At 42.7% G+C, this 12389-nt stretch overlaps 1 protein-coding gene across 1 annotated transcript in view; it reads left to right on the top strand.

Annotated features, from left to right (window-relative positions):
• Nucleotides 1–12389, top strand: part of LOC140694796 (uncharacterized) — a 176523-nt gene that overhangs the window by 28773 nt on the left and 135361 nt on the right. The window contains exons 6-9 of the mRNA XM_072957857.1: nucleotides 1424–1483; nucleotides 1649–1739; nucleotides 2018–2138; nucleotides 2850–3129. Of these exons, the coding sequence (XP_072813958.1) occupies nucleotides 1424–1483; nucleotides 1649–1739; nucleotides 2018–2112 (246 nt within the window). The 3' untranslated portion in view covers nucleotides 2113–2138; nucleotides 2850–3129. Of the gene's footprint in view, nucleotides 1–1423; nucleotides 1484–1648; nucleotides 1740–2017; nucleotides 2139–2849 lie in introns of the transcript that reaches the window.

The raw sequence follows: 12389 nt of genomic DNA, 5'->3' as shown, positions 1-12389 counted from the left end.
GAGTTTGTTATTGTTTTATTGATTGAAATTAAATGAGGCTGCCCCCTGAGCCCTCCCATGAGCACTTTTGACCTTCCTACAGCTGATACTGCTCTAGTTGCTGCATGTGCCCTTTCCCCAGCCTTGATTTTGTAATTGAATAAGTCACCATCACTGGAGCCCTCTCTTTAAAAGATAAAGAGAACATTTGCTCCTTTTCCCTGTTTGGGGACTTCGATGAGATGAGATCCCAGATAAAGAATGGAGCCCCACCTCTTTCTGACCCCCGCTGTTTCCGTTCCTTTCTTCAGGGGAAAAGAGTACAATTCAACAGTATAAAGATTGATTGTGAGCTAATGAGATAGACAAGACAACCGATCATTTATTAAATAACCTTTCATGATAGAAACAAATGTATTATACACACAAACAGCACACAAAGCACTGTAGTACCATGGTTACAATCGTGGGTCCGAGTTCGTGTCCTGCTCTGGAGAGACCAGTCCTGTGAGATGGAGAACTGGTAAGTCGGCTTAGCCTCTCCAGAACTGGTTTTCTGTCCTGCAGAGACGGGTCTCGCTAGGCGTCCCCCCCGTAGAGGTGCTGTGGGGTGTAAATGACGCGCGTGGGCAGCCTGAGCACAGCTGCTCATTCCTCGTAAGTGCAGGGTAGCATAGCTTTTGCGGTGATGGCTTTATGACCGCCCGATGTAGACTGTCAGTGCTCTGAAGGGATGCCTTGTGGTTTGGAGATGGGATTCTCACTTCTGTAAATACCCAAGTATAGTGTTATTGGGTCCTGCTGATTTCAGTCTATTCTTTAGAAAGTACATATTGTAGATATATTTTTCAAGCATGCGTGCTTTTTTTCTTTTACTATTAAAGTTCTACCCTCTCATCTCTTGGTGTTACTTTTCATGGAATCCAGGAAACAGTCCTAAGCTACCTGCCTCTTCACACTTTTCCGTGGTGGTTTCCTTCCCTGATTAGAAGAGGGTTTTGCATAGGAAATTTTATTTGTTCCCCTTTTCTTGGAGTCTCTCTCTCTGTCTGCCCATCTCTCACCTCTCAATCTGTCCATTTCTCAACCCACTGCTTCTTCTGACATGTTCCAAAACGCATTTCAGGTAGCTTACAGAAGAACAGATACCAAATAAACAGGTGAGAAAATGGGGCCCAGTTCAGACAGTGAGGCTAGGAGGCGAGCCTGTGTGAGGGCTGCAGGCTTGAGACACATGCCTCTGCCATGTGACTTATAAGATCGACAGCAGCAGTGTGTTTCAAGCTCCCAGCAGACACAGGGAAGCAGGATTTGAGGGAGATGCTTACTGGCTGTGAAATAAATAAGTGACTTAGGAGAAGCCCAGCCTTTCCAGCTACTAAGGCTTAGGAGAATATTTTGAGTGTCTTCCAAAATCAGAGTATGGCATCTTTTCTTTTTTCAGAGTTCTATGTATAGTTGGTTACATTCTATACCTGGAAATTTCTCCAAAACTGCTTCCCACGTGAGTCCCATGGCTCGGGGATTGGGTGGTTCTGCTCATTGATGGGGGTTGGCCAGAAACAGAAAATGAGAGCCTCAAAGGGGCCTGGGATTTGTCAGTTATGTTTTGTCAGTGCTGTAGGGTTCAAGAAATGCTTTCACCGTTTCTCTCCATCTGAGGCGGCAGCGTAATCTCTTACCAGCATCAGGAGCTCAGGGCCACGGGATGGTGGGGGCTGACTGCACTGCCGTCAAGACAGCTGAGCTAGTCACTGCAGGTGTGGTTCTTTTACATACTGCAGTTCATGCTCTTTACTAGAATGTTTCTACAGGGAGTTAATTAACTGAGTTAATTAACATTTAATAAATATGATCTTTGTTGAAAAGACAGTTATAGGCAGAATATAAGCTGTGAAGCCTTTAAAAACGGTTTCATTACTGAAATTTCATTTGGGGAGATACACGGTTTATCTTATATATGGCTCTCTTTTAAAGTAACAAAGAAACAAGACAGAAAAGGCAGAGGATGATTTCTGTTCTTCCTCTCGGCTTGCAGGTGCCTTCACCTCCAGTGGCATCCATCCAGACACCAGCACTGACACTGGCCGTGCTCAGAACTGCCTCAGCCCTGAAGACACTGCTGACAAATAGAAGGGGGCCACGCCCTGTTACAGCAGGTGCTCTCACTTTGTGGGTCCTTATGTAACTGCGTGGTGTTAATCAGGATCGCCCGTCCTACATTGTGTGATGCTGCTGCTTTGTCTCCTAGTTACTTGTTTCTCTAAGTATTCTTGTATTATTCTCCAATGCATAGTACTACACACCTAAAAATGCTTTTTTTCAGATGAAAAAGAATGTGCATTTAAAATAATAACTCTGAAAAAGGGGGCAAAAAAGGCTATCCTTGTCCCGCTATTCAAAGATAATAATTAACACGTTAACGTATATTTTCATCAGTGTGGATCACCTCTGTCATAAAAAACCAGAGAGCACTCTGTGACTGTTTACTGTGTGGACACCTCCATTTTCCATTCGGCTTTTTATATGTTTTTCTACAATATTCTATCTCCTCTGGCATGATTTTTGATGACCAGTATAGCATTCTGTCTTGTGGAGGCATTGTCCATTTTACTTCGGACTTAAATAAACTTTTAAATTCCAAGTATACTTAACTGAAATACTGAAAAGAGAACTGTGGTGGTAGAGGAAGGCCCTACCTCCCTTCCCCTTATTTCCGAAGAGTAAAAACTGTTGAAAATTTGATATATATGTTTCATGACCTTTATGCCTATGACATACATATATACACACATATGAGAATTCCATGTATACGTGTGTGTATATATGCTTTATTTAAAAATGAGACCATACTATATGTTTTTCTGCAGCTCGCTTTAATCACTCAGGTGTATATCATAGACGTCCTCCCACTCCAGACTCACCCGGTCCTTTCAGATAGAGTGGAGGGGTCTCCTGATTTGCGGGTGTGGTCTCTTTCCCACGCACACCTTTGGTGAGAGAATGCTGTGGACAAGGCCCTGGACCACGGCGAAATGCCGGCTCCCTCATTGCTCGCAGCTCGTCGTGATTTAACGCATCATTGTCTTGATGGTGGACAGTTAAGTTTTCTCCATTTTCCACTGTCAGAAAGGATATTTGACTGGCATCCTTCTTGTACAGACATTCCTGTGATCTTTTATGAGTATTCCTTTAGTTAAGGCTTCTGGAAATTTAGTCCCTGGATGTGACATTTACATTCATCACAGACTCCATTCAAGTAACTCTAGAAATTCCTTCCATAGGGGAATGAAAAGATGCACAATTACTTATGTAACCAATTCTCTATTGCTGGATATGATTTCACTTCAGTTTTTCTTCCCACCATTGTAAACAGTGCTGTGTAAATGCCCTGATGGGTACATCTTTTTGGACTAAATTTGTTTTTTCCTAGAGGAAACGATTCGTAGAAGTGGTGTTGAGTCAGTGTGTACGTACGTTTTTCAGAGTTTACATATCCATTGTCATGTCGTCCTCTGAAAATGTCGCTCATGGTTTCTTCTCCCACAGATGGACACTAGATAGAATATCTTTTAAAAATATTTGCCAATATGATGAGCAAAAGTGCTTTTTCATTGTTTTAGTTTGCATTTGATGACCAGTGAGGTATTGAGCATTTTTCACTCATTAGCCATTTGACTTTTTTAAAATGAATGATTCCTTTTATCCTTTGCACACATTTAAGTGGGGGAGCTTCTTGTTGGTTTGTGACAGCTCTTTGTATGTTATGAACATTAACTTCTTGTCTTCAACAACATGTATCACAGAGCTTTTTCTTGTCATTTCTTGCCTTTCATTTTGTTTAGGAGGATTTTAATTTTGGTAGTGTCTCAAAATATTCTTATGATAATAAATGTATTCCTTATGTGTTTTATCTTTGAAATTATTCTTAAAAATAATTTCTTATACTGGAATAAATCTCCTCTGTAGGTTTTTTTTAATCTCTAAGATGGAGATGATAATAGTACTTGTTAATGTAAGGGTAAGTTGAGTTAATAAGAGCAAAGTGTTGTATTTGCTGTTATTAGTACTTTTTTATATTTACATCACTGTCTGTAAATTATCTTGTGGTCCTTATGAGAGGAATAGTATTTATTCTTTCTAGGTGATTGTCTGATTGTCTCAGGACAATTACTGAAGTCATACTTTTCTCTTTGATTTGAAATCCCACCTTTACAAAATACTTATGTACACTAGAGTCTCTTTTTGAGCTCATGGTTCCCTTCTGTCAATCTGCCTTTCTTACTCCAGCACCATAACTTACATATTGTAAAAATTTATTTAATAATTGGCAGTCTGAATTTTTTTTCATTCTTTTCTTCCATCCCAAATTTTCTTGTCTAGTATTATGATTTTATTATTCCTGAAGAATTCCAAAATATTTTGTTCAAGTTAAAAAAAAATCAGATTGGAGTTGTCATGGGAGTTTTCAGTAAGTTTTGAATTATTCTGATGAGAACTTACATCTTTACAAAACTGCTTTCCTCCATGCAATTTGTTGATGTCTCTACATTCTCACCTCTTACTTTACCCCTCAGTACAGCCCTGAAGTTTCTCCATTTAGAACATGGGCATTATTTTTTAACTTATTCCAGATTATTGTTTATGTTTTTGTCAATTTTGTAAGTGAAAATTTTTTGCTATTATATTTTTAAACGCTTAAAACTGAAATTTAGAAAGGAAGATTCGGTTTGTAAATACTCACTTTGTAATTTGTCATTTAAAATTGTAAGTATTAAGTAGTTGTTCCAGAATCCTTTCTTTTTTGTTTTTAAAAATTTGTGTCGAAGATTCTCAAAATGTTCATAGCTAAGTAGTATAGGTGGGGAGACAGATGGAGAGAGGTAGTGTGGCTCATGTACAAACTGTGAGCAGTTTCATGGCTGCCTTTAGGCTGGAGAAACCACAGAAGAGCCCAGGTTAGACAAGGAATGGCTTTGTATGCACTTGAAAGCCAGCTTTCCTGCCTGTATGGTGAAGCCTGGTGGGCGTGGCAGGTAGATGATCAAGGTCTGATCAAGGTCATTTGCTGCACAGAGCGCTGTGTCTGTGAGAAATGGTGACCATTGCCATGGCAAATGCTTGGTGCCAGGAACAATGCAGGGGAGCTGGGGAGCCTGTGTTAAGGATTTTCCAGTCCTGGGAGTGGGAAGATAAGACTCTGCATTCAGATCTGAGTTTGAATTAATCCTCTTTAGTTTACTGGACCTCTGACTTTTGTCAAGTTATGCATCCTGTTTGAACTCCTGCTTTGTTGTCTCTCAAAACAGAAGAATTACAGCCTGCTGCTAGAGTGTTTGATCAGGGTAAATGATTTGTGTCTATAAGATGCCACGTACAGTCACAAGCTCAGTGAGCAATGAGCTGTCCCCTCTTCTCCTGCAACTCAGTGCTCGATAAGTCATCAGCAGAAAGCGAGTCCCTAATTTGTATGTGGTGCAAGGAAGAACAAAACTAACGTCTTGCCTTTCCCTGGCAGTATTCTTACTTCTTTGCTTCATGTACCTCTTTCCTCCTTCACTCTCCCCTTTCACCTCCTCCACCAAGAGCCCGAGACTCTCTCAGAACACTAGATTCAAATTATTTAAATGTTGGCTCATTCCCATGAAATGACAGTGACTTAAAAAAACTGTACACATCCCAGAATTCATTGTATTTGATTTACACACACACACACGTGCACACACACACACACACACATCAGGCTACCTCCCATTTACTGAGGGAGAAGGGCCACTTTTTCTGAGTTTTCATTTACTCAGCGTGAGAGCAGTCTCTTAAGCAGAATTTCACCTGGCTTCGTGCATGGTTTTTTAAATTGGATTTCTGCTTTTTGTCCATAAAAATATTCTCCTATTAGAAGACAGGAAGTGGAGACATAGATATTCTGCTGAGATATTGGTGTTATCATATTTGAGTTTTAATGGACATAAGGCGGCATAGAGTCATACATTATTATGGATGAGAATCCTTGATGATGTAACTTGGACAAGAATCTGGGTCTCCTGCCATCGTGTCCATGCGGGTGAAGAGGCAACTGGGTGGGGGATGGCAGGGAACCTTCTTGCTTGAGTTCCAGGTTCTTGTTAGTTTTCATTGCTCAGCTGCCTTTAGTTTATGTCCATGAGGCCTCTCATGGGAAGGTCACTATGTCCTGAGAGACTGAGTTACTAATCAGCAGAAAGCTCTGGACCCACTCATATTTTCCAGAGTTTTTCTGCTGACCTGCTGACACTTTATATAAATGAGACCTAACAAACTACTGGATATAAAATCCTTATTGTTATCATTTGCCCTCAAGTTCCATAGGAATGGGGTGCTGTCTCAGGCTGTCTAAGGCTAGATCTGAACAAAGATAGGGTGATAGGCTCCGCTGCTGGACCCTCCCCAGTCGAATGGGATTTCCACCTTAGTTTTTAGAATCAGGCAGATGAGTTCAAATCTTGTCTTTACCAGTTATTAGCTTTGTGACCTTGGGGAAATAACTACTTTTTTGGTTCCAATTTTCTTTATCTGTAAATAAGTTCAGTATTTATTTTAGGGTTTTTGTTTTAGAATTGAATGTGCTAATTCCCTAATTTATTCCTAAAATACTGATCACATGGTTCTATGCTGGTGCCTTAGTAGTTGATTGCTAAGGGACTCAACAGTGAGAATGGGGATGGGGCCCCCTGGATCATACAGCTTATATTCCAGGATATGCTTGTAAAAGACAAGATTGCAGTGGATTTTTAGTAAATGTCCATTCCTTTCCTAATCCCCATTGATTGTGTATATATCTTTATACTAATATATGAACAATTTTTTTTGCAGTTTAAATCTCTTTGTAGTATTTAAAGAATGTAACTATAACAAAAATACGTGAAATAAAATGACTTGACTTTTATTTTCCTTTCAATAAGCAAAACAAAATAAAATAGAAAAGAAAAGAAAAAGTATTGAAGGAGTAGAAATAATTTTATTTCCGTGGAATCAACTCCCTATGTTAGGTTTTTCCATTGTGTTGTTCAACATCATATAAAATTGACAGGTTGTGACTTCAGTGTTGATAGCTAGGTGAGTATAGTTTCTTTTTGTGGTTGTCTTTGATGAATTATTTGCACTAGATCATAAATGATGTGCATGTTACATATTGGAAACGAGGAAACATTGGAGACATACTACCTCCAATGCAGTCATTTTGTTACCGAGTCCAAACTCGTTCTGCTCGCCGCATGACAGGCCAATAAACCGGGAGATGAGGTGTTGGAGCAAGGAATAGTGACTTCACTTGCAATGCTGGCAGACCCAGAAGACGGCAGACTGATGTCCTGGAGAACTATCTTCCCCAAGTAAGAATTCAGTCTCCTTTTATACTAAAAAGGGGCGGGGTTGTGGTTGGTTGTTGCATACTTCTTGCTTTATGAATTGTTTGTCCTTTGAATCCGCTGTTCTTGCAGCTGTCCATGTGGATCAAATCATGGTACCCCTGTAAAACCTCCAAAAAAACAAAGGCTATTCTCTATTATGCAACTTGCCATCTCTACAGAAGTGCAGATGAGCTAACATTTTTAAAGATCAGGGCCAGGAGAATAGGCTTTCCTGCAGATTTCAGGCTAAAGGCAACTTTCTTTTTCAAATGGTGCAGAGCTACCAAGTCTGAGCCTAGGAAACAGGGCACAGGTTTAAACCCAAAGGAACAGATTTAACATAGGGTAAAAACTGTTACATTTTATTACAATTCCGTTTCCAGCTTCATAGATAATATTAGTAAGAAATATGAGCAATTTTGTATTTTTGCTTCTTAATAACCGATAAGTGTACCAACTATATTTTGTGAGCAGGGATGCTGTGCAGGCATTGGGGTGACAGCATACTCTTGTAGGGGGTGGCCGACCCTGCAACATCTCTGATGCCCCGTGAGTGTTGGTGAGGGTCCCCGTAGCCAGGGGCTCTCTTCAGGAACCAGCATATGGGCATTGACCTCTGGAGACCTCTTTTTCGGCTGCAGGAATTTTTTCAGATATTGAGATTGAAAAATCACTCCAGCTGGGAATAATTAGGGAAAAAAAAGAAAAGGAAAAGGGTTTGGAGTAGAGTAGAAGAGTAGGACTTAAGATCACGGAGCCTGAGTGCTTGGCAGCGGGGCCTCGGGAGAGAGGGGAGCAGAGGTGGGGAGGGGCCTGGCTCCGGAACCAGCTCCTGTAATTGTCCCTGCACGCAAGCCACATAGCTTTAAATTGGCCTGGGCCACCTCTCTGGGCTGGATATCACCCTGGGCAGAACCGTGGTATCTGTAAAGTAAAATGACTTCACAACTATTGCACAGAGCTGCAGGTGTAAGAGAGCCTAAGCCTGTCTCAGAGTGCAGGGGACAAGCGGAAAGGAATGGCAAAATTTCCACTGACAATTGAAATTTTGTTAAATAGCCTGCTACAGTTGTTTGCATCACTTGAATGAATGCAGGCATATTTCTGTGGGCATTTATAGGTTCACTGAACCCCACCAGCCCCTCTTGCCCCCATCGGAGATGGGCTTTCTCAAGCACAGTGCCCCTCCTGCTTGGGTGGAAAACGCTGCTGGTCCTTGCCTGGGGCCGGGCTGCTGCAGGGCACTGAATCCCCGAGGCACGGCCTGTGAGACACGACAGGAACATCTCTGCTCTTGACTGGGTGCCTCCGTTTCCCCTGCAGTGTAAAAATGCCGGTGACTGAGTTAGAAGCATGCTTCCAAGCTGTCCATGTCCTTGGCATCCAGAAGCGGAGCCTGGAAGCTTTCGAATTTATCCAGAATGCGGTTTACATTCACCTTCAGCAGGTGAGTGTATGTCCTTACACAAGTGGAGGAATTACTGCAGTTTTCCTGGAACTTTCTCACTACAAGTCCATTTGATTTTTCTGTGCTAGGATTCAGTATGGCCTGCTAAAAACTCTGGAGTGAGATCTTGAAACCCTGATGAAGAGCATTATTTATTTCATTTCTCTATATGATACTCTTTTACTTTTAAAATTCAGAATTTTTGGTTGTTTCAAAAATTTTTGGGGGGGTTGGAGAATCATGTTTACTCTTACCATCTTTGCAACCTGTTGCTTTGTGCCTCTCACCTGTCTTCTGTCACTTGTGAGGCGGTTCCATTTGTGACCCTGTCCGGGTTGTTCATGTTATAAAACATAAAGCCTGTAAAAGTACAGTCCCTTTTCCTCCGAAGACATTCCACAAATACTCCTTTAACCTGGGTGTGGTTTTAAGAAGACAGAATCTTTAGAACATGTCCTTGCAGGTTGCTAGTGCAAAATCCCAAAATCAATAGTCTAGCTCAACATCTAAAATCTTTCTAATTTACCTTGGAATTGTATGGATAAGTGAAGCAGTTTGCTAAGAACTCAGACCAGGTTTAGAATACAGGTTGGTGTAGCTCAGCAGGTCCTCCGAAGCTGATGCTCTGCCAGAGGGTGGGGCCGAGGGGAGAGGGCGGGTCCTGCCCTCCCTGAGGTGACAATTTCATGGCAAAGACTTTCACCTGGTGAAGAACTTGGAGTTTCTTCTAAGAAGAGTGGGTCTTAAAAGAGTCCAAAAAGCGCGGGAGTGGCACAGTCCCATTTGTCTCAAGTAGGGGAGAGCGGCTGTGGACCCACTTAGGAGACTCGTGAGTCCAGGTGGGCAGTGTTGGTGGCTTCCACTTGAGCTGTGGGACGGTCAGTGTTTAAAAGCGAACATATTGAAGGCATGTTTAGATGGTAAAAAGGAAAGGATGAAGGCTGGCTGTGAATGCAGGATGGAGTAAGGCCCAGGTTTCTGGGTGGATTAATGAGGTAAATGATGGTCCTTCTGTGCTCTGAGGAGGGAAAGCTGCAGAGGGAGTTCTGCGGAAATCTGATGAGTTCAGCTGTGGGTAAAGTGAAAGGTTGTTAGATGTGTGGTCTGGGAGCTCAGGTGAGAGCCAGTAGTGAGTAGGGGGAGGTGAGAGGGACTTTCAAATAATTTTGTATTGTGAACATACAAATAAGTATGAGTAATGACACATTTAACACCTCTATATTCTGGATTTAAAGCCCAGTAACATTTTGCTATACTGACTGCAGAGGTTCTTAATATTTTTTAATAGAAATAAGTAGAAACAAAATAGTGGAGTTAGTGAGCATCTTAGAGTAGATGTGTGTCCTTGTATGTATTTTTATACCTCATCTGTTTATAACCATAATCTACAAAAAGTTATCTTGCTTAGCATAAGAGTTAAACACAGGGACGTGACACACATTGTTGGGGGTTGAAGCTGATCTTCTCGGGCAAATTATGGACCCTCTCTTTGCCTTAGTTGCATCGTCTGTGACTGCCCCAGGGCCCCTCATCACAGCTGATTTCCTAGAGTAGATGTTGGGAGGGAGGCTGCTGAAGGGAGTAAGAGGTGGCAACTGCTAGGGATATTGAAGAGAGACAAAAACAGATTAAAGCCGATAAACTGAGTACAAATACCCTCTAAATAGAAGGAATCCCGCAGTGTTTTGAGCCGCTTATCATAAGGGAAAGAAAATCACTTGGATCCAAAGCTCTTGAGCATATGAGTATTGTGGGTGGGAGGGTGTCATTATAAAAGTGTTGAGAAAAGGCCTCTTTGTTTTCCTTGACATTACCAGTAAGGATGGGGAGCAGAAGCGAAACCCTCTGCTTACCGGTTGAAGGTGCTGTTTTGTGCGAAACTGACCAAAGTTTGGAAACCAGTCATCAGCGATGCTGGCAAATGAAGAGGCTTCTGGATTGGGTGGGGCACTTGCTGTGACTTCCAGGTGACCTGCTGGCTGGGGGCTGTGTGGCGGGCAGTAGTTTTGCAGGGTAGCCCGGGCATAATCCCTAGCTCTGATGCTGCTGGTCTGATTAACAGACCTGGGCGCACACTGTCCTAATGGGGCAGCTCGGGATGTGGCCCTGCCGTGCTGAGAGCGAGAAGAGGGCTCCCCTGAGGAGGTGTCCCTGCAGAGACTGGAAACGTCCTCCTGCAGGGGAGGAAGAGCCTCTGAGCAGCGGGCCGGATGCACAGGCAAGACCAGCATGAGCACTGATGTTTCCGGGAGCCGAAAGTCATACAGTGGCCCAAACGGCCTTGTTCCTCAGAGACTGGAGGGAATAGATGCTGAAAAGGCAGGCTAGGGTCAGACCCTGTGGTGGGCTATGAGTGACAGGAGAGGATTGTTCAGGCAGGCATGAGACAACCCTGTGGGCGTCCCAGCTGGGGCGTCACGCCGAAGGGAAGAGCAGAGTTATAGACTTTGCCACTTATTAGCTGTGTGACTTTGAGCAATATCACCCCACCTCTCTCTATATATATCTTCATCTGTAAAGTGACACAGTGACAAGGTCGTGTCATCAGAAGTATTAGCTTAGCTCTGATCCTCTTTGTCGACTCCTGTCAGTGCTTCCCTGCAAGGTTCTGCAACGGCTGCTTTTACCCTGAGACGGGAGGGCATAGAGGGACACTGTAATACCCGAGGGAAGGAAGGGGTTGCTTTAAAAGCAGACATGTAACAGCCTGCAGCTGCAGACCTGCAGGCAGTTTGGTTGACGGTCCTTGAGAGGACTTTGGAGGCCTTAGCGTCGTCTTAAGTCTTGTTTCCTCTTGGGGACCGGATTTGCCTTTGGGGATTGATGTTGAAGATTTGAGCTTCTGCAAAGTTGTTTTCAGAGATGTGTATATACGTAAAATATCATATAAAATAAAATGATTTATTTAACGTGTGCGAATTTGTAGCTGTTAGGAACAGCTCTGTTGGCCTGGTCTCCACGGAGGACACCAAGGGTCAGCAGAGCGTGCAGGAGGGCAGGCAGCCTGCAGTGCTTCTGCGGGGTGTTCTCCCCAGCAGGGTGCTCTGCTGAGTTGAGTCTTCTACGAGTTTTGTTGCCAGAGGAGCAGACAGCAAATTAATGAGTTCTAGAGGGATTGTATAATGACAGGAAGAAATAGGAACCCGGAGATTTTCTGGACTAAAACACGCTTTGGTTCCTGATTCAGTGTGTTCCATTACAGAATTGATGAGTTGTGTCTATTCTGGAACGTCATTGAAATAAACGTTCAGCCTATATGTTAAGGGCTTTGTTTTATTTGGCTGGAGGACTCGAGCCGGGATGACAGCCTCTCAGATCACTCTGAGGGACTGCTCCCAAGAGGTAGGGGAGGAGCTAGGATATATAGAAGCTTACAACAAAGACCAGGTAATTGGAACAATAAAATATTGCTTGTTATCTAAAGAAAACCAGATATCTCAAGTTCAAGTATTTACTGCTTTTCTATGTATGGTGAGAAGCAAACATTTGAGTCATTGAATTCATTCCTTTGGCAAGCCCCTGGCTATCTAGGGCCAGTATCCTGTCCTTTCTTACTCTGAGTCTGCTCAGAGGGC

This window comes from Vicugna pacos, unplaced genomic scaffold (assembly GCF_048564905.1).
Source record: "Vicugna pacos unplaced genomic scaffold, VicPac4 scaffold_104, whole genome shotgun sequence".
Lineage (NCBI taxonomy): Eukaryota > Metazoa > Chordata > Mammalia > Artiodactyla > Camelidae > Vicugna > Vicugna pacos.
Note: the sequence above shows the minus strand (reverse complement) of the source record. Positions and strands in the feature narration are given on the sequence as shown.